Here is a 22,675-nt window from a genome sequence, read left to right as displayed (position 1 = left end):
CAGAATTTGAATCATCATTCCCCATGAAGGATGATAAAAGTCAGCTTCAGAAAGTGTTTTTAACTTTGGTAAACACTGCACTGTGAAACTTTCCTGTTTTTACAAATCTACATTTTTGATCAGTGTACCAGAGAGATGATTCCATTTTTATTACACCAAACTTCATTCAATAGTGCTCTGTAATGGAGAGATTATAATCTATGAAGAAGAAGAAGAAAAAAAGCCCCTCATTGCATAGTTAAAGGAAAGGCCACAAAGGGTCCCTTGGGCCATTAAGTGTGAAAAGAAATGGTCAGTAAAATTGCACTGTCCCTGCTTAATTCTTTCCATTTTTGCAAGGATTTATCAACAGTTTCATCCTATGGGAAAGGCTGATGAAGCTCCTACATTCATGAGCTAACATCTGTGCTGAGAACAGATGACATCAGCAATCCAGGAGTCTTAGCAGGAGGAGTGAGGATCCTATGAGGGAAGACTCAGGAAAAATATCTCCAGTGGAGCAAGACAGCACTTAGTGTAAATCAAGACTTGGCTACGATCGCTCAGCCTGAGCTTCCTGGTGAACTTTTGGAAATTAGCCCATGTTGTAATGAACACTCCTCCTTCATAGCAATACGTGCTTCTCTCAGGCATGACAGAGAATAAGAGCCCCGTCTTTTTCAGTGGTGAAGTCCTTGCAAATACAGACAGTTCTCACATGAGAATGCTTTGACTGACAATTTTTTGACTTAATGATGTGAAAGCAATATGCTTTTGGTAGAAATCATACTGCGAATTTTGAATTTGTATCTTTTCATCAATCTTGGAGCATCTGTACCATGAAGTTCTTTATTCCTTTCCGTGGGACAGAGCATTTTAGAAAGCATGCATGATGCCTTTGTCCTTATAGGCCACTAATGGGGGTTCAGAATCTATTTTTGCAATATGGAGACGCTATTTTATTGTTAGATCAAAATATGCAAATTTCTCCAGCAGACTCTCCGAAATGAATACAGTTGTGCTTTTGTTGCCAGAAAATTCCATTATTCTACTCTATGAAATACATTCTTCAATTTAAAAAATATTGCCCACATCTCTCCTTCTCGAAACTGATGAGCACATTCCTTCCTCTCTATCTTTCAGATCTGTTCCTCCTCGATCCTCTGATGCCTCTGACTGTCCATTTGCTTTCTCATGCTCCTGACCTTTGCAATAGCTGCACTCTGTCTAGCCTGCTAGGTTGCAGCAGTGCGGGATAAGTACAGTGTCTGTCTCATCCCTTCATACTCACATCTGGCATGATGCCTAGCATGTATTGGACAGTCTATAAATACTTGTGGAATATTGCTGAATAAATAGCTGCTTTCTTTTTAATTAATGATTATCTTTAGTGCTTTAAAATTATAGTCAACTTTACCAAAAACTGATACATACACAAACTTTACAGAATTGTGCAGTAAGAGTATCACCTGTCATCTGCATAGCACAGGAGTTAAGAGGACCCTATTTTACCAATTATTTTATTTGAGCTTCACAATCACATTGTGAGGTAAGTTAGTGGCATTGCTATCCCTATTTAAGACAGAAGAAACTGAAGTTCAATGTCCAGCCAATTTTCCTTCACTGTAGGTGACTGAGCAAGGACTCACTTGTACCGCCCATGCTATTCCATGTCACCACACTGCCTGTGACTGGTAAGTCCTTCAATCAGGGTTTTCCTCATTTGCTCCAAGAAACCTGATTATACACTTTTAATTCAATTCATCTGCAATTGGGGGCAATATTCTTTCTTCCTAATCAGCTCCACCAAACCTCTGGGACAAAAAGCTCAAACCTGAATCCTAGAGACCATCTATCCTACAATTTCATTCTGATAAAGGTACAATTCCCACCCACCCCACCCCCATCCTCAGATGTATTTTACCAGTGCCAGTGTTGTTTTCTGACCTTACACCAGTGCATGGCATGCCAGCATATAAAGGGCCTTCAGTACATTCTGTGTCGAGGGTTCACACCAGTTCTCCGTCACAGAGGGAGCTGCCGGACCATCTACCACTGGATGATCCTAAAGTAGTGTTGGCAAAAGGGGACCTCTTTTATAACTATGGGCCGTCAGGAGGTCTTGGTAGCTGCATTTCTGTTGATCACTGTTAGTGTTACCTCAACTCACCCTGTGACTTGTCTGTGTGATGTTACTGTGTGCCAAAGTAGGTGTTACCGAAATACAATGTCTCATTGTTCCGTTTCGGTTCCACTTCCGTGAACAAGCAAAAGACTTGGGAAATGAGCGAAAAACTTCTCCAGGCTCTTTTACTTGACACTTTGGGTCCCAGCATGGGGAGCTGCTGGAACGTTATGGTCTTTGGATATTTGAGTCATTCTCACACCCGCCTGAAGACACTGACCTGTGTGTTCATTGTGGAGTTGTGTAATGTTGACTTGGCCAGAAATGATGGACCGACTGATTGTCCCTTTCTATCTCTTCTGAAAGTTCTCCAGATATGCTCCTCCCTCTCCATGTTGGTCATTATAACCTGAAGCTCCTAAATCACCCAGATACAGTGGAATCATCCAGCAATGTAGGGTTTGAGTAGCATCTCATGGCTGTTGCTGTATCTCCTTATTATGTGGCAATATCAGGATGTAATATGTTGTGTTTGCCAAGTGGCTTGCTTATATTGCCCATTTAATTGAGAGACTTAGCCTGTAATTTGTTAATAATGTCAAGCATAGATTAAACTAGATAAAAACAATGTTTAATAATCATTAATGTATTGATTACACTTAATGTATTGCATACTTATAATTAGAACTCAGTTAAATGAAACCTACTCTCGCAGGGTTCCATTCCAGTACTCATTAACAAAGAATAATTAGATAAAATTGCTCAGAGTAATTGGATGTGGAAAGCCAAGTTTGGAGGGGACTAACTGAGGGCTACTTATGATACCTTTTGAAGACTGTTAGTACTTTTCACAGTGAAAAAAATCAATCAGTGTCTATAAATGCAGCATAGCTGTTGCCTTTGTTTTAATCTTTCCTTTCTTCCCCCTCAGTCTAGGAAATAAAAACCAATGCCTGTAAAGTATTGTATTAGGGGCAAAAAGGAAAATTCCCTGACAATGAGCCCCACATTTCTCATGTCTTCACAGTAATAAAAGACTAGTGGCCTTAGTGCCCATGCCCAGTGACCCTCCGTTCAACACCCGAAGAGCCTACACCAGCGAGGATGAAGCCTGGAAGTCGTACCTGGAGAACCCCCTGACCGCGGCCACCAAGGCGATGATGAGCATCAACGGGGACGAGGACAGTGCTGCGGCCCTGGGCCTGCTCTACGACTACTACAAGGTGGGCTCCACCCTCTTGCTCCTGTCCTTCCTGCCTCAGGGCCTTCCCTGCCCACGGCAGAGGAGACCCATTCTGTCCCAGGCCAGTGGACCGATGTGGGATCAGCCTCTTCTGTTCGTGTTGCCTTGCCTCCTCATCTGCGAAGCCCAACCTCACACCCAGAGCAATTTTCTGTGCGGGACAATTATTTCTTATGTCCTTTGTACACATTTGTAGATATTATGTACATTTAGTTCTTACATAACATCATATTACCAAGACTTCCTTACTGTCATGTTTAATTTATGGTTATGATTTTTAGTGAGTAAAGTATATTACATTGTGTGGCTATACCAAAATTTAGCTATTGCTCAGTTCTTGGGTAATTAGGTTGCCTCTAAAGTTTTTAGTTTTATAGGGAATATTGTAGGGGAAAACTTACAGTAATTTCAATCCTTACTGCCTCCATTTGTTTCAATAGACACTAAACTTCTATTTTGAAAAATGCTTTAAGTGAAATAAATGTTACATTAGGAAAAAATACTTGCTCTACAGTACTTATAAAACAGGAATAGTTCAGGAAACCCAGTCTGTCATGAAGGGCTATACTTGATATGACCTGTTCTCTTAGAATTGTTGAAATGTGAAAAAAAAAAAAAAAAAAAAATCAACCGTGTTTGCTGAATGAGGAGACACTTTCCTGAATTTGACTGTGAACATTTTTGGTTTATGCTGGGAATTGAAACAATGGTGAGCTGGCTGTGTTGCTCTTATTTGGGGATGAGAACTGAATCCTACCTCCCCTCTCCCTCCATCATGGGAATACCTTCTTTGGACAACACCACCAGGAAGAACAATTTCCCTTTTTGTGATCCTCAGTCTCTACCTCCTGTTGCCTTATTTGGGATGAAGAGCAAGGGTGAGTGACAGTTGTGAATGACAGACAGGTCCACCAATCCAGGGTATTTTAAATGAGGATCAATGGACATGTCATTGTTGTCAGGGAATGCTGGAGAACTCTATGAAGGGCTTTTCATCTGTACCCTTTCTGGTCTAGGCAGACATATCCCCCCCATCCCCTACCCCCATCCCCATCCAGTAGGTAGAGTTGGCAAATGTTGTGGCCTTTTATTAAAGTGTGAAACTCCCAACATGACTCCTGACATGGTGAGAAGGGCTTTAACTTTGGAGGAAAATAGTTTCCAGATGCAAAGATGCTTTAAGGCCTAAATTGCATTTCATTTCCTGACAATAAAGGAGTAACTTAAACTTGAAAAAATTAAGCCTGAGAACCAAAGTGGTTTCATGGTAGACTTTTCTTTTTTCTTTCCTGTTTGTGGTTGTTTCTTTTTCTTCATCTTTTCCAGCTAATGATCTCATCTGAAAAACACAAGGATAAATCTAAATGTTTGGAGTGAAATTTTTCAAAATCGTTTTTGGGATGATTCTGAAGGTCTGATCTCATCAAATTAGACTGCTTTGTGTCCTAGACCATTTCTTGAGTTGGATCTCATCAAATTAGACTTTTTGTGTCTTAGACTATTTCTTGAGGTTCAGCTTTTTTTGGTCTCATCCTTAGAAGGTAGTTTTCCCTTATTAGGGAAAAATAATCAAAATTTGACAGTTTTGTCAAATTTTAAAATCTATTGGCACATCATTAAAGTGATACTGATTTAATCATTGAGATCATTACAACTTTTTTTTTGGCTTTTATAATGTTAATATTTCAGTTAATAACTTTACTAGGGCTATAAAGAAATATTGATCTATTTAGAAATATACTATTCTTATTCTTTAAGAATAGATTTTATAGGGGCTGGGGATATAGCTCAGTTGGTAGAGTGCTTGCCTTGCAAACACAAGGCCCTGGGTTCAGTCCACAACTCTGCAAAAAAAAAAAAAAAAAAAAGAAAGAAAGAAAAGAAAAAGAAAAAAAGAATAGATTTTATTCTATCAATTGTGAAATTAACATAATTTTAGATGTCTATATTTGATGAAAATTCTTTTTTTAATCAGTGAAAAAAAGATTACCTTAAAATGTATTTTACATAGGTTCAGAGAATAATCAAGTATTAGTAAATATTGATAATCAAGTATTAGGAAATGTGGTACCTAGATTACCTCTCCTTACACATTTGCTAAGATTCAAAGGAAAGTTGAAATATTGATTTCTGTCAATATTTTGTGATGTAGGATATGGAGTGCATAAAACTCAAACTGTAGCCAAGTCTACAGCTCTTTGTACTGAATTAATATTGTCTAAGATTTGTTAGGGTTATGGCTCCTTTCATTTCACAGAAGATTTACTTTCTTTTTGCTTAACATCCTAGTGCCTGTGGAAAGAATTATTGGTCTTGTTTCCCATGATCATTTTGAGGCTTTGTCTGTTCTCTGGATGTTCACAGTGTATGTATACTGGGTTTAGAATTATAAAGTTAGACATCCTGTGAAGATAGGCCCTCTCCTATGGCAAAGTGAGGATGTTAATGAAAAAGGAGTGATTCTCCTTTTTTGAATATAAATTGAGAAGTTAATGTTAACAATTGCTGTCACATCATCATTTAAATTTTATCAACTTTTATACCTCTTTTGAAGTTCAAATTGATCCTTTTTGTCAAGGACTTCATTTTTCCTCACTTTTAAAGTTGGAGTACATTGTCCCTAAAGGGACCTTTGTGAGCTCAGTCTAGAGAAAAGAGTTTGTGGGACACAAACAGGTACTTAAGAAATAGTACTCCCTGTCCTTGGAATTTAGTAAAGGCATGTCTTTGTGTAATACTTTATAAATCTCAAGTTTTGTTCTCCTTCCTTTTTAACTGTCACCATAGAATCATTGCAGTGAAGCCCATCAGATTTTACATTTTATAGTTCAGACAACCAAGTGAAATTTACCCATGCTCACAGGACAATCCTGTGTTTCCTAACATCCCTTTCATTACAATGATAAAAATGCTCTTATTTGAGCCTATTTGTAAGCAGTTCAAATTTTTAAAACACACATTTGAAGTTTACTATGTTGTTTACTAACTCAATGGTATTTTTTAAATCCCCAAATTTATAGAATCTCTTATAATTTAGGGACTCAATTTTAGTGTAGTTCTCACTGTAGTTTAAGCTACTTGCCAATAGCAGCTCCAAAGTCAAGTGTAAACTTTCCAGAATTTCAGGCATGACAGAAAAGCTGAATGGATTTAATTAGATATTTAAAAAATTAGTTGGATTTATGTCTTAGTCTGTTTTCTGTTGCTATAACTGAATACTACAGACTGATAATTTATAAAGAGTAAAGGTTAACTTAACTCAATTCTGGAGTCTGTGAAATTCAAGGGCATGGCACTGGCATTTGGTAAGGGAATTCTTACTGCACAATAACATGGTGAAGGACATCAAATAGCAAGACAGGTAACGTGTTCTAGTTCAGTTCTCTCAGTCTTTTCATAAAGTCACAAATGTCACTTTAAAGGTCCCATCCTCATAATATAGTCTAATCCTGATTATTTCCCAAATGCTCCGCCTCCAAATCTCATTACCATCAATCTGAAGATTAAATTTCCAATAGCTGAACTTTTGGGGGATATGTTCAAACCATAGCAACTTACTCTCTTACTGAGAGAACTAGTGGTTTGTTATAATCTGGTTCCAGCTCTAGTGAAAGTATACTTCCTGGTTAGTCGTTCCTGTCTATTCTGCTGACCTGGTATTGCTGCAAGTAGTTTGTTGCTTTGTTCATCCAACAAATATTCACAACTTAGCTATGATCTTCTAGCAATAGTGATGGACATTATGAGGGTGGATTGGATATCCACCTCAAGCTGCAGAGTCACAGTTCAGGATAAACCACCTATAAACCTGTAACCAGTGAAAGGAGGTAAGTGCTATGTTTTAGGAGCAGTAAAATTGACTGACAGCTTTCCAGAGTCCACAGTTGTACCAGAGGAAGCAATGCCTGCTCTACCCCAGAATAGAGGAGATTGTCAGGTGGATGAGGAGAGAACCTGTCAGGCAAAGGGAAGAGGAGACAAGAAAAATTGGACTATAAAATGCCACGTTGTAGTCAGTGGAATTCAAGTAATCAGTGCTGCTGAACAGTGGAGAACTGAGGCGGGTGAGGGAACAGAGGTTGGTTAAGAAGGTGGCAACTCCCTCTTAAAGATTCTTGCCAGAGCAGGCTGAAGGACAGGGGCAGCCCAGGGTTGGGTGCATGGGCTTGCTTTTTGCAAATGAATGAATGAATGAGTGATCTGATAAATATTTACATGCTGTTGAAAAATTATTTTAAAGAGCAGTGTTTCTACTTTTTTTCCTAGCTCCTTGGGTATAATTGATCCAATTGATAGAAATTGTATATATTTAAGGTCAACAACTTGATGTTTTGAAATATCAACTTCTCATTTGTTTGTATAAGTCTATTATAGACAATGAAGGAAAGCTTACAAAAGAAAATGAAAAGTTTATAATCTTTGTTATAATATTTGACTTAATTTTCTCCAATTTCAAAGAATTTTGAACCTACGCCTCATAGATGAGAGAGATTAGCCACACATATTATAGCAACAGCAGCAGCAGCAACAGCAACAGCAGTAGTGAAGAGGTGGGTTGAGGGGAGAGAGTTCAAAAAGCAGTCCATTGCAATAGTTCAGATGAAAAATACTGACCTAAAGGATGAGTATGGGGAGGAGGTGCCTGGATTAGCATTTGTGAGCATTTTCCCAAAATTATCCACTAAAACAGGCACGACAGAGACACAAAGCAATATGTTCACAAAATCATTATTCATTTGAATAAAAACTGGCAACTGATTGCATGTGTGAGAAAGTTGGTCAGGGGGAACTCAGAACTAAGAGCAAAATGCCTAAGATGAGTCTGAGGTGATCAAGAGTTTGATGAGCTTGTAGGATGTCCAGGTGTGATACAGTAAATGTGGGTCTAATACCAAGAGAGGGGACTGAGTTCAGAGGTCTCAGTTTCTCTGAAGATTGTCTGCAAAGCCCAAGGTGAACATGGTTCGGAGAGGCCAGGATTGGAGCAAAGCCAAATAATGATCAAAAAATAATCATCTCTACGACTTATGCTCAATGCTGTAGAATGAGCACAGTTGTCTGCCCAGATCTTAAACTAGTGACTCTGGGCAACAGTAACTTTCCCTTCCATGCATCTTTGGAGTTAGAGTTTGGAATCCCATTTTTTTTCTCTATTTCTTTTGTTCTTTCCTAGGCTATTGGAATTGATTTATTCTTGCAGTAAGTATTTTGAGAGACTCTACTACATCCAAGGCACTTGGGATGGAACTGCATAGGAAAGGCAATCATGGAGATTGTAGTCTTATCATGGATACAGAAATTCAAATGGGACTTGAGGTCTGGTCAGGACTATAAGTCTGGAGAAGCTGTGGAGGTGGGGAGTGGGTTGTGTTCTAGGATGAGAAGACTTTGTGTGAGGGCTCTGTTTTGAGAAGGAGCTTTGCATGGTCATCGACACCCTGCGACCCAAGGTGAACAGCAACTGGGATGCTCATGCTGCGATGGGAGACTTTTTGGAGGTCAGGTTCCTGAGAGTACGGGGAGCATTTTATGTATCAGTATGAGAAAATCAGACTTGCATTCTTATGAAGACCTCTTGGAGAAAGAAAGGATTTATGGGAATTGAGTGAAGAAGAGGAGAGATGAGTCAGGAGATGGTTCCAACCCAGGCAAGCAGCACCAGGGGCTGAGCTGAAGGGCTGAGCTGAAGGGTGGATTTCAGCCACAGGGTATTTGTGCCACCTGGTTGGTGCAGAAGGCTTGAAGGTCAAGGAGAATAACCTATGGAAGGGACCATAATGAAGTAAAATGTCAGTTCTGGTGCAAGACCCTTCCTCAACTGGCTTTCACTCATCTCTGAAGCCACCGCTCCCCCTCATACAGTTCTTGCTCTGGCAATGATTTCCTTATTCTGTCATATCCTGGAGTTTTATGTAAGCAGTTTCCCATGACTAGAAAACCTTCTCCAGTCACCCAATAAATTCTCACCCAGGTCTCCGCGACACTGGAAGCTCTGTCCTGTTGGTTTTCAGAGAACCCCACGCGTAGCTGGGTGTTAATGACTGCGTATGTGTAGAGAAGCCAAGTGCCACCTGGTGGGATGAGCTGTGTGAAAAACCCGGGCACAGCAGTAGGAAGGCTGGGGAGACAGGGTCTTCTCCTTAAATACTGTTTTCTCCCTACCACCTTAAAAGAACATATTATGGTAAAATATGCATGATATAACATTTATCATTTTAGTCATTTTTAAGTGTACAGTTCACTGGCACTAAATTATGCAAGCATCTCCACCATTTGTCTCTAGAATGTCTGTTTCATCTTCCCAAACTGAAATTCTACTCATTCGCCACTAACTCCTCATCCTCCCCCACTGCGACCCCTGGGGATTCTCTATTCTGCCTTCTCTTTGAAGGTACCTCATATAAGTGGAGTCATACAATATTTTCCCCTTTGTGTCTTAGTTAATTTAGCATAATATCTTCAAGTTTCATCCATAGTGTAGCATAATTTCCATATTATAGCAGAATTTTATTCCTTGTTAAGCTCGAATAATACTCCCTTGTATGGATATACCACATTTTTTTTACCCATTCCTCTGTTGATAGATACTTGAGTTGTCTCCTTTGCATTATTATGAATAAAACTGCAAGGGACATTGGTGTACTGGGTATTGAGATTTTATGATCTGTCATCTTTAATACATGACAGGAACCATGTTTTATTCATTTTATTCCTATATAGTACTTAATAATGCCTGGTACATTGTAGACTCTCAAAATTGACACAAATAAAGGACTTATGATTGATTTATTTTACTTTAACAAATACTTATAAAGCACCAGACATTCTAAATGCTTTTAAAAATTTACCTCATTTAATTTTACTAAAAGCCTGCAAAGCATAGGACAATCAGTAAACTCAGTTTACAGAGATGAGGAAAGCTGAGTTTAGTCAGATTCAAGCCCTGGCAACCTGGCTCTAGGTCTTGACCCTTGGTAACCCTTCTGTCACCTCCCCAGTCCAGCTGCCTGGACTTGCGTACATATCTGGTCAGTGAAAACCATAGGAATTGCTCAAGTTGTCCAGTGGAGGGATGTGTCTCATAAATGCAAAGGAGATTGGCTAAAAGAAAATCTGAAGATGTATTGAAAATCCAAAAACAAACAAACAAGCAAAAAAAAAAAAAAAATCTGAACAACCTAACAAAGCCCAACCTAATTACTCATGTGTTTGGAAACAATGGCCAAGCAGAGGATCCGTGATATAGTAGGGACATGAGATGATGGTTGGAGAACTGCTGGTGGGGTGTCCTCTTAAGCACCTTTTTAGGAATGCTTCAGGTAAGGTGTTGTCATTAGGGTTGAGATGATAATGAAAGACAAGATTCTCTCATGTACATAGACGACTGTGTGACCCATGTGATCCTACAATATGTACAATCAGAAAAATGAGAAATTATACTCCATTTATGTATGATTTATTGAAATGCATAAATGTATTCTACTGTCATGTATAAGTAATTAGAACCAATACAAAAATTAAAAAAATGAATGTAATGAAATTAAAAATAAGAAAAAAAATGTGCATTGGAAAAAGAAATTGTGGGTCAAGTTCCCAAGCTGTGTAGGGAGGGTGGTTAATGTATGGTCCAGGCATATTAACTGCTTGTTCCCTCACTGGATGACAGTGTGGTCCCCTCCTCAATCCCCCTGCTCTTGCGGGCACCTGATGCCCCTTATCAGAGGAAAGGGACAGTCCTTGCTCATTAAAGGAGTGCTTATTGTAACTGCACAATGCTTTCTGTCTGCTCAAGGCACCCAGGTCCTGATTCAAACCATACATGTTGCTCTCTCCCCTCTTTCACACCAAGAGTGGAGAGGGCACGGAGGTATCAGGGACAGGGACAAGGTCAGCCAAATCATGTTTCTCACCACCCCTTTGTATCCTGGGTCCACTATCATTGTCACTCAGGCTACTCACTCTTTACCATCTCCCGACAGTAACAGATTTGCTATTTTTTCCTGGAGAATGTTCCATTGCGATTCCTTTGTTTACACCGGTGTCTAGTTCTGCACATGGTCACAGTTGCCTACGTGTCATTCTGATTGATTGCTTGATGATGTTTCCAGGTTCCTCGAGACAAGAGGTTGCTGTCTGTCAGCAAAGCAAGTGACAATCAAGAAGACCAGGATAAAAGGTATGATGGGTGTAAAGGAATGTACTGGGACCCCAGAATATCTCCTTTTCTGCTTTTTTTTGAAAAAAGTAGTATTCAATTAATACATTTTGTTTTGGAGAGTTAATGGGGTCAAAAAGCTTTGCCCTCCTCTGCCTGTTGGAGTTTGGACCCAAACTGAAACTCTCACTAGGGAGAGAGAAAATTCCATTTTTTTGGTTGTGCATCCAGAAGGTCATGAGCAAGCTCTTCAGATGAGGAGCCTGTCAAAGAGGCTTAGAATCCTGAGAACATGCTGGCAGGGGAGCCCACTTCCGGTGTTAACATTTCTGATCGATCCCACAGCTCCTTAACTGCTCCAGGCCTGGAGAGAGTAAGAACAGGAGAATCTCTCTTGCTGAGGGAGGTGGAGGGTCAGGAGTGCCCTTAGGGTGCAAGGGTGGGAGAGCTGTTAAGAGATCATTATGTCACTCTCCTCTTCTGCCCCTTTGAATTAAGAACCAGGTGACAACCAGGACACAGATAAATTGAGATTTAAAAGGGGGAAAATGCCAACAATTTTATGTCTAATGAAACCAACTGGAGGATGTGACTTGGAATCTGTGGCCCATAAATGTTCAGTTCTGACTTAGATACCTGCAGGCAGGACTTCACACACTGCGATATGGCAGGGTCCTGCCTCTTGGGTCAGGATGATTCAAACAAAAAGAGGGGACCACCCTTCAGCTACTTCCCTTCAAATTGCCCATCAAGTAAATCCTTTCCTCTGCAGTGGGATGGAAAGAAGTCACTGGGGTTTTCTCTAGGAGGTTCTTTCACACGGAAATATGAAGCCAGGAAAAAGTAAAATCCCCAGCCAGCGCTTACGTGAGAATCTTACCTGGCCTGGATAGGAACTGCTATGACATTATGATCTTGCTCTATGCCTAGCAGCAGAGGTCACTCTGCTCCCTGGCAGCCCTGGCTCTGCAGCCCCTGTTTGTAACCCGCCCCCCCAGCAGATTCCACCGTATGTGCCTGATTTACTCTTCTCCTAGGGATTTTCTGAAGCTCTGTGTTGCCCTGAGGGACCTCACTGGCAGGAAGGATGATGGGAAACTAGAGGTGACACTCTTCAGGTCTTGTGACATTTCCTCATACAGCTGGTTTTATTGAGCTAATGACTCAAGCTGCCTGCTAAACCTAGACTAGCAATCACAATGGGGTCAGGGCGAAATGAGCCTAGGCTGTGTGCTCTGTCTTCATGATATGTCAGAGGCAAGAGAAGTCATTTTTATTAAGGTAGATTTTAGAACAACATTTCAACGTGAAAGCACTTGTATTTCAGCAATTATTTTTGTGATTTCCATGAAGCACCTAAAAAAAAAAAAAAAAAAAAACCTGGCAATGAGATACAGAAAAACCACCTTGTATAGAATAATTATGACTTAGCAGACTTCTCATTGAATGTAATTTGGAAGGATATCATTTTGGTCTGCAGTGTGTTCATGAATTAAGGTGCCATGTGCTAACATGATATCATTACAACTGTTTGTATACAGAAGTTGCTACTTGGGGAAAATAACAGACTCTCAATGACACAATCCAATTTTTTATAAAGTATATTTAGTACACCATTCTTTGCATGGCATTTTTTCTTACAATATTGTTCGATTCTAGGTTCTATTGTAAGTAAGTTGGTATCTCACAATAATTCTTCTTTTGTTCTAATTGTCTACTTCTTGGATGGATGTCTTTCTAAAAGTTTCTGACATCAACTTCTGAAGTTAATTTTAACAGAGGCATAGACCCACATCACAATGGTGCCTGAGTCAATTATTTCATGGTGATATGGTAATAGCAATTCAGCTAGATGTGTACAACTCTATAGTTTGCTTATTTATCAGTTAATAAGAACACCAGAAGATATTTTGACTTGTGTTCTTTGTTTAAAATTCGTGTTTTACATGAAATAAAGAATTGAAAAATCTGGCTTGAAATAGACTATAAAGAAGTTTGACTATTTTGGCAAAGCCAATAACACTGTGCTATGAGAAGTCCAGAGTGGAAAGTGGAATTGCCTTGGCAGCCAATCAATATAGACAAACCCTTCTACACTCAACCTGCAGGACTTATCAAGAAGTATTTTTCCTCCACTAAAGGAGTCTAGTGAATTCTAGGTTACAATTTAACTGATGAAGGAATGCCCAGGGGCCCTTACTGTGTTCATGATGTTGGGGCCCGCTCAGGGTGGTCTTGTTATGGCAATACTTTTTTCTATTTTTTTAAACACTGATTTTATCATGGGTTTCTTTTTTAAAGGAACATCTATTAACATTCCATGCAATGTTCTAAACAATGAGGCTTAGTCGGTGCTAATGTAAATGGGTGGTCTGGTTTTTGGCACTATCCTCCTAACTGGATTCAGATGAAACATAATTTCTAAATCTTCACTGTGTCTTATATGTGATTTGCTCCATTGATTTGACCATGACCAGCAGGTTATTGCTGAAAGCCAGAAAGTCTGTATGAGTCCTAGAATTATTATTATTGTTTCTATAGAACTGTGACAGACTTAGATGGTTAGCTGTTTTTCTGTTGACTTTGTTCATGGGGACCCATTCTTTCCTCAAACTTCACTTTGAAGTTTTATTTGAAAAGTTAAATCTAAAAACAGGAAACCTTGCTTGATAGGTGAGCTCAGAGGCTATTGGACTTCTTCTTATAGTTAGGAACCAGGAGAGCCCAATTTTTGGAAGGCAAAATTTTATTCAAGTATTTCTCTCAATAAGAGGTACTAATCAGCCCCAGAAAGTAACATATTAGATAAAAAACAAAAACAAAAACATCCCAGATAATCTAAAACAAGGATTCATGGAAAATGTGTATTTATCTCCATAATACCTCTTCCAATTTTACTGAACAGAGGGATCTTGCTAGTAAAATCATTTTTCTATCACTAGTTATCTTCCATTTGTATGTTGCTCTTTGCTTCTGCTCTCTCCAGGAATTTTTTAGTCTAAATGAAAGTATTTCATTCTAATCTGCCAAGAATTAATTTTCTAAACCCTCTCCTTTCTCTCTACCAGTCAAGAGGTCAGAGATCTTGTTATCCATAAGCCCAGTTTCAGTACTTCCTTAAGCTCCAAATGTAACTCAATGCTAAGCATGTCTATCCATGTACTCAAGCAATTTTTCAATTTGGGAAAGATACTTTAATGATAAATTCTTATTTCTCTTTTCCTTTAAGAATGGTGAAAAATATCCCTCCTACCACCCTTCAAATTACCATGCTTATCCTGTTATTCATTTTCTTTCTCTCTTTTTTATATTTAAAAACTTTGAGATATACAGAAGTGCAGGGGACAGTACAATGAAGTCCCCAAATGCTCATTCTGTCTTCCAATTCATAATGATAAATTTTCATCACACCACCTTGGTCTCCATCATTTCCCCCTTTCCCTTTCTTCCTTTTTAATCACAACACCATGTCTTTTTACTTCTAACCTTTCCTGATTTAGACTTCCAAAGACAAGGATATTTTATTACATAAGCACAAAATCATTATCACAACCAATTAACTTAATGATACTTTCTTAATATTGTCAAGTTCCTGATCCACATTAATCTCCTCAAAAGTCCCACTGCCTCCTACGTGCCTCTTCAGTTTGTTCAAGTCAGGATCCAAACAGTCACTCATCATATTTGATTGTTAGGCTTTTTGGTTCTTTTTGTTTTAAAACAATCAGTCCTCCTTTATCCTTGATTTTTTTTTTTTTTGTTTGTTTTTTGTTGTTTGTTCTTTTTGTGTGTGCCTTTGACTTGTTGACAAATTTAGGTCAGTAAGTTGTGCTACATTCTGGTTTTTTTTTTTTTTTTTATTTTTTGATTTTTAAATCATTCTTCCAGCCCCTGTATCCCTGAGAGCTGGAAGTTAGGTCTAAAGGTATGATCAGATTCAGAGTCAACCCTATTTTTGGATAGTAGTGCTCTACAATGGGATTGAGCAGTTGACATTCCATGATACCAGGCGTGCACATGGCTAGTTGTCCTACTTCTAGTGATGCAAAGATCCTTTGCATTCCATTGTGAGGTTCCCTGTCAACCATTCCCCTTAATGGCATTAGCATCCTCGAATGGCTGCCTGCATTGGGTATTTTATTAAGAGTTGCAAAGTGGTAATTTTTCTAATTCTATCACATTGCGGGGGTGGGTCTGTACACACAGAAACTGTCTTGGCACCAGTGAAGCTCAGAATAATTTGAGCGGAGGAGAAAACCGAGTGCAGGTCCTAAAGACTGTTCCAGTGAACCTTTCCCTAAATCAAGAGCACCTGGAGAATTCAAAGCGGGAACAGTACAGCGTCAACATCGCTGAGAGCCCCGCCCTCATCCCGGTGTCAGGAATCACCGTGGTCAAGGCTGAGGATTTCACGCCGGTGTTCATGACCCAGCCTGGGCACTACACCCGGGGAGACGGGGAGGAGCAGCGCGTGGTTATCTTTGAACAGACTCAGTACGACCTGCCCTCCATAGCCACCCACAGCACCTATCTCAAGGACGACCAGCGCAGCACCCCGGACAGCACCTACAGCGAGGGCTTCAAAGACGGTAGCACCGAGGTGAGCGCGGCCGCGGGCGGGTCTGTGTTCTCTGTTCTATTTTTAAGTGGATTAAATGAATGGAACTGTGAGCTTGGGTGTTTTTATGTGTTTGTTGGCATTCCGGTCTTCTTTCTAGCTGTGTGGATGTTTGCGGAATATTTCCATTTTTCTTGATTCTTAAATGACAGATTCTTTTAGTTTTAGTCTTAAAATTAAATATTTTTGAGGAATTAAGAAATGTCCTAGCCAGACTTGATGGTGCACGCCTGTAATCACCGTGGCTTTGGAGGTTGAAGCAGAAAGATCTTGGGTTCAAAGCCAGCTTCAGCAACAGCCAGCCTCTAAGCAACTCAGTGAGACCCAGTCTCTAAATAAAATACAAAAAAGGGTTGGGGATGTGGCTCAGTGGTTGGGTGCCCCAGGGTTCAATCCCTACCAAAAAGAAAAAAGAAATGTTCTTGTTTGGTAAAGTTTCCACCTCGACCTCTTCTAGTTGTAACCTCCCAAATGGTAGGTGGTAGGTAGCTAATGATGTTGTATGTCAATTCTTTTTTTTTTTTAAACAATGTCATCCTTTAAAACCTTGTTGGATTGAATATTCAAGGACAGGTGTGCTATCAAGAATCCAGTATATGTGCATGCACTTTGTATTTTACAGTTAGAGACTACATATTCTCAGGTGCCCATAGAATGAACAGGAATAATTATCTTTGCTTGCTTGCTTGTTTAAGTTCACAAGTTCCAAGGGCTGAGTTTGAGAAATTTGGTTTGTATGCAGTTGTGTAGACAGCTTAAAAATCATCACATAGAAAGTTCCTTTACCTAAAAGTTCCCTTGAACCCCTTTGTACTTAATTAAGCCCTCCCCCCTCCCTCCCTTGGCTCTTGGCAAGTGCTAATATGCCCTTTGTTATCATATTGTTGCCTTTTCTAAAATTTCATGTAAATAGAATGATAGAATGTATGTATAGTCTTCTATGTTGTCTTCTTTCGCTTAGCATATTTTTAAGGTTCACTTATGTTGTTGCTTATGTCAGTTTTTTTAGATTGCTGAGTAGTATTCCATGGTAATTGCATATTGCAGTTACTGACATGTCAGTTGATGGAGTTTTGGTTGCATGTAGTTTTGGGCTATTATGAATAATGCTGCTATGGACATTTATGTGTATGTTTTGCTTTATTTTATTTTATTGGTAGTAGGGATTGAACCAGGGGTACTTAACCACTGAGCCACATCCTCAGCCTTTTTTTGTATTTTATTTAGAGACAGGGTCTCAGTGAGTTGCCTAGGGCCTCACTAAGTTGCTAAGGCTGGCTTTGAACTCGATATTCCTGCCTCAGCCTCCCAAGCCACAGGAATTACAGGTGTACACCACTGCGCATGGCTTCATATATATGTTTTAATGTGGACAGAGGCCTTCATTTCTCATGAGCAAATACCTAGGGCTGGAATTGCTGGGTCATGTGGTAAATGCATGTTTAAGTTTACAAGGGACACAGTGCTTCAAAGTGGTGGTACCGTTTTCATTCTCATCCACAGTGTATGAAGATGCCTGTCTTCCACACTCTTTCTAAAACTTGGTATAGTCACTCTTTCTAACGACAGCAACTTTAGTGTCTCATTTTGATTTGAGTCTGCATTCTCTGATTTCTGGTGATGCTGAGCTGTTTCGTACACTTATTTGGCCTTCCCTGCAACTTCTTTTGTGAATTATTTCTTCAAATCCTTTGCCCAATTTTCAAATAAGTTTATTTATGTTTCTTTCATTAGGTTGTAAGAGTTCTTTAAGTGAATGTAAGCTCCTTATCATTTTATTTTGCATCCTGTGTCTCTTTGTTTTCTGAATTGTCTTTCAAAGAGTAACAATTTTTAATCTGATGAAGTTTACTTTGTCAATTTTGTCTTTCATCATTTATATTTTTGGATATTGTTTAAGAAGTCTTTCCCTAACCCAATGTTACAACGATTTTCTCTTGTGTTTTTTTCCCTCAGACACCTAATACTTTTCCTCTTACAAGTAGGTTTCTGGTCCATGCTGAGATAATTTTTTATATTTGATATTAAGTAAGGATTGAGATCTGTTTCCCCACACTCTGATATCCAGTAGTTCCAACACCCTTCGTTGAAAAAACGATCTTGCATCCATTTAATGGCCTTGGGATCTTCTCAGAATATCTGTTCATGATATAATTGTGGGCCATCTCTCCAATTTTTGACCTAGAATAGGTAATGCATACTCTTATTAATTCATCAGCTTCTCTGCCTTTCAGGTACAGTGCCTCTGGGTTTGAGACGATAGTCATTGGCTTCCCAATTTTAAAACAATGGCAGAAGGGGGCAAATGGGTGCTTTTTGATTTCCTAAAGAGGAGAAGCGTGGTGGCAGCATGCCAGATATCTTCAGTTGGATACCTGTTTGGGACAAAAATGTATAGCTATTTGAGTTTGAGATTTCATTGCTAAATAATAACATTAAAAAATAATAAAGACTTGGTAAGCACTTGCCCTGTGCTAGGCATCCATCTTCATCTGTTTTGTGCTGTGATAACAATTTCCAAGACTGGGGGGTTCACAGTGACCAGAAATGCCTTTGGCAAGCTGTTCTGGAGATCGAGAAGTTCAGGATCAAGGAAAGCTCAAGGGGCCACATCAGCTGAAGGCCTCCTCCTGCATCATCCCATGGCAGAAGGGCAAAAGGACAAAAGGTACACTCACGTGACAGAGTGCCGAATTTGCTTTTATAACAAGCCCACTCTGAAATTCATACTTTATCAAAGTTTTGTCATTCTTACACAAATTATTCTGATTGATGCACACTTTTCTTCATGCTAGTTCAACAAACCCTGAGTTTTGCTTTTCCATCTGTGGTTAAAAACATATCTCTATGTAAACAAAAAAAATGTTTGAAGAGTCCCATAGGTTCATATCTAGTTATTTGAAATCAGGTTTTCATTTTGAAACGTTTCAATAAAAAGTTTGTATCATTAAAAAAAAAAAAAAAAAACAAGCCCACTCTGTCAGTAAGAACCCACTTTCTCAGTAACAATCAACTGAGTGGCTTTAATCCCATCATGACAGCTACCCTCACAACCTAGCACCTAGTCAATATCCTGCCTCTCAACACTTTTGCATTGGGGTTAAGGTTTCAACACAGGCACTTTGAAGGACACATTGAAACCATAGCAGCATCAGTCTAAGCAATGTGTACTCATTAATCCTTGGGAAAGCCATATGAGTATAGTCAAATCTGTTTTTCTTAATGAGGAAATCAGGGCATAGAGAACATGAGAAATGGTCATTTAGCAGCAAGCGGGAGCAGTGGAACTTGACCCAAGCTGTGTGCTCTAGCACCTGCCTCCTTAACTTTCACCTCTGCACTCTTAAAGAAGACTGTGTGGAACCTTCCAGTTCTCAGTGGTTCCATTGCTTAAGTCAGTGACTCATCCAAGTGTTTGTTTAAAATCTGGGTTTCCTTTATCTGCAGCCATAGATAGTTCTTATCTTGTAGGAGGGGGGAAGAGGCTGAAAGGGTTGGCAAGCAGCAGTAGCTCTCTGCAGCACTGGCGGGAGCTAGTGCACCTAGCCCTGCCACTCCTGGCACCAGTTATTTATGAGCACCTGCTGTATTCTCTGCAATCAGAGTGACCAGAGCCAGACATGAGAAATTCCCTGCCCATAGGAGGCTATCAGATTTCTTGGGGTTTGGTAGCTTTACAACTAAACTTTTATTGTCCTCCTAATAAAAAAGATAAAATGTCTTACAGTTAGCTTCCTGTTATAATGCTTAAAATAATTCTAAAAAGTTTCTATTAACTGAGTGGGGGACCTTGTAGAGTCTTTGATATTATTGAATACTCAATTTGCCCCCAGCAGTCAGGGATGCTTCTGTAGGAAAAGCAAATACCTGAAACTACCAGTCCATAATCCCAGGTGAGGTATGTGCTTCCTCAGCAGTGGGTTGCCACTGTTGTGTTTTCTCACACATTCTAGAGACATTCTGTTAGTCTCAGAAGAGTGTGTGGACATGGTCCAATGTCAACCGAAACATCATACTATTTGGGGGATGTGATATCAGTTGTGTTTGTGTTGTAGATAAAGAGCCATGTGAAAGGAAGCTATTGTGTTTGGAGCTTTATTTTGGAGTCAATGAGAAAGCAAAGAAACTTGCCAAAAGCTAAATGTGAAGCTTTTGGGTTGAGCTGCTGTTCTTCTAGTCTTGGAGGTTGGAGTTTGTCTTGAAGGTTGTATTTCAGCCTGATGTAAGTTAAATCAGATGATCTGCTATGATCTTTCACCTTTTTTTGTTTTTTTTTTGGTTTAAAATCTAGTAATTTTTAGGCAAACAAAGAACATACCTGGAACCCTTGTTGAATGAGTGAATTTCATTTGCTGTTTGGGATGGATTCCTTTGTGTGTTTATGTAGCAGGAGGGAAGGGAGCAGTTTGGACTGGATCCTGTCCAGATGTGGGGGCCCTCAGAAACCTGGTATCTCAGTAATCATCATTCCAGAAATAGGATGATCAAAGTGGGACTGAGAGTATCTTTACAAAGAAGTCTGAAATCGCTTAGGGAAGGGGATGTTACCTGCTCTAATAGCTGTGCCATCATGTCCCAGGCTTCTGCTGGAGACTGCTAATCTGCTGCCTTGTCTGTGATCCACCGGAAGTACTGAGCTCTCTTGGGACCCTCCAGACTGATTGTCAGTAGTGCTAATTTTCACCTTCTCAGTTGTGTGCTCTTCCTGCTGCTCTTCTTGTTGAGAACACTTGCTTTTCTTCAGAGAGCTTGCACACAGTTTATAATGTTTTTGATGTCTTAGAAAGAGATACTTGGGGAAAAAAAGGTCACAGTGTGACCGCGTGTGTGTGTGACTAACCTAGTGCTTTTCCACCGATGTTCTATTGTTTCACTTTAGGATCAAGAGTTAGGGTTTTGGGGCATATACTTTTGAAAATGTTCTAAAATATAGCCAAGTGCATCCTATTTGTACCATATGTATAACCAAACACCTCTGGACCCAGGCTGCTTCTTGTACAATACTAGGCTTAGAGTTTCCTCCAAAACCTAATCTTAAAATATGATTAATGAAGACCCTTAGAGAAGGGAATTGACCGTGGTCAAACTATTACCACTTACTAGTGCTTAATACACATACATAGTGCTCACTGTGTACCAATCACTTTTAGTAATATTTGTTAACCTGTTTAGTCCCTCTAATTAGTATCCATAGACACTTAATAGAGAAAATACCAAGTTTGCTTCATTTTATATGAGTATCAAGTAAGAGAGTTAGAACTTGACCCTGGACAGTCTCGCTCTAGAACCTGTGCTTCTAACCACCCTCCTACATTGCTATGCTAATGTGGCCTCTGTGTAATTAAAACTCCACAAATTCAGTTTGTGGCATTTGTAATAAGTGGTAGAGAAAATAAAAAATAAGAGATATTTTATATGTTTGAAAAAATAGTTTCTAAACTGTGAATGATTTGGGAACTCCTGTGGACATGTGAATAACATACAAAACCCAAATGTATCTTCTGTTGAGTGTAGTCCTCAGGGTGAAGGTGGTATGTGAACTCTGTAAAGAAGTAGAAATTATTTTTGTCATTTGAAAACAAAATGCCCCAAATATTCTAAGGAGCAGCTAAAACAGAATATGCTTCTCATTTTTTTCCCACCTAATTGTTTTATTTTATGACTTAAATTTTGCAGAAATTTCGGAGTGCTTCGGTTGGGGCTGAGGAGTACATGTATGACCAGACATCAGGGTAGGTGAACCAGGAGCTGCACCTTCATCGAGGACCCTTTAAATGTTCCTCTCGGTTATACTTTTGAACAATTTTGTCTTTGTGTACTTTCATAGAGCCATCTGATTTCCTTTGCCTTCCAGTCTTTGCTCTATGCAAATGAGCTTTTACATCATTATTTCCAGTCTTGACAAATCAACCTTCTAAAATATGGAAATGCATAGATAGTTTGTGTGTTAGAAATCCAGAGCATGGTGTGATTGGCTCTCAGGTCAGCCAACAGCATTGACCTCCCAGTCGCTTGGCCTGGTTTATTTTCTGCTGCTACCTTGTCAGATGGCATAAACAGGTCTCTTAGACACTCCTGAGCTGTGGAAGGAGGAAGGTGGGCTGAATCCTGAGTTCTTATCCTATGTTCTGGACAACCTTGGTGGACACAAACCTCTGCAATTAAATTAAAAATTATTTATATTTGTATATGACTGTTTCTGGGAAGAGAGTTCCCAGCTTTCTTCATATGTTAAAAGCAATCTTTGACCTCGTTAGCTAGGTGACCAGTAGCTTGTAATCAGGTCTAAAATTTTATTATTTTATGGTACTGTATCAAAATTGCTTTTTTGAGCAAAATAGCACTGCAGTTGGTTCTGTTGTGATTAATTTATTTCCCACCTTTCTAAGACACATTTGGAATTTACTTAGCTCATTTGCTTAAGTCTCAGATTTTTATCATGTAAGAGGAGTATTATTTTGCCCCTTAGAATTTTTTCTCATTATAAAAGTTAAAGCACAACTAAAATAATCTTACAGAAGTATTTAACAGAGAAGGCAAAGTAGTTCCCCCTAC

General features: G+C 39.4%; 1 protein-coding gene across 5 annotated transcripts in view; it reads left to right on the top strand.

Annotated features, from left to right (window-relative positions):
- Positions 1–22,675, top strand: part of Grhl2 (grainyhead like transcription factor 2) — a 147,677-nt gene that overhangs the window by 39,039 nt on the left and 85,963 nt on the right. For all 5 annotated transcript variants that reach the window (XM_047544898.1, XM_047544889.1, XM_047544907.1 and 2 more), the window contains exons 2-5: positions 3,132–3,327; positions 11,456–11,523; positions 15,709–16,102; positions 21,797–21,852. In XM_047544898.1, the coding sequence (XP_047400854.1) occupies positions 3,132–3,327; positions 11,456–11,523; positions 15,709–16,102; positions 21,797–21,852 (714 nt within the window). The remainder of the gene's footprint in view (positions 1–3,131; positions 3,328–11,455; positions 11,524–15,708; positions 16,103–21,796; positions 21,853–22,675) is intronic.

The sequence above is a fragment of the Sciurus carolinensis genome, chromosome 1 (genome assembly GCF_902686445.1).
Source record: "Sciurus carolinensis chromosome 1, mSciCar1.2, whole genome shotgun sequence".
In the NCBI taxonomy this organism is placed as follows: Eukaryota; Metazoa; Chordata; class Mammalia; order Rodentia; family Sciuridae; genus Sciurus; species Sciurus carolinensis.
Note: the sequence above shows the minus strand (reverse complement) of the source record. Positions and strands in the feature narration are given on the sequence as shown.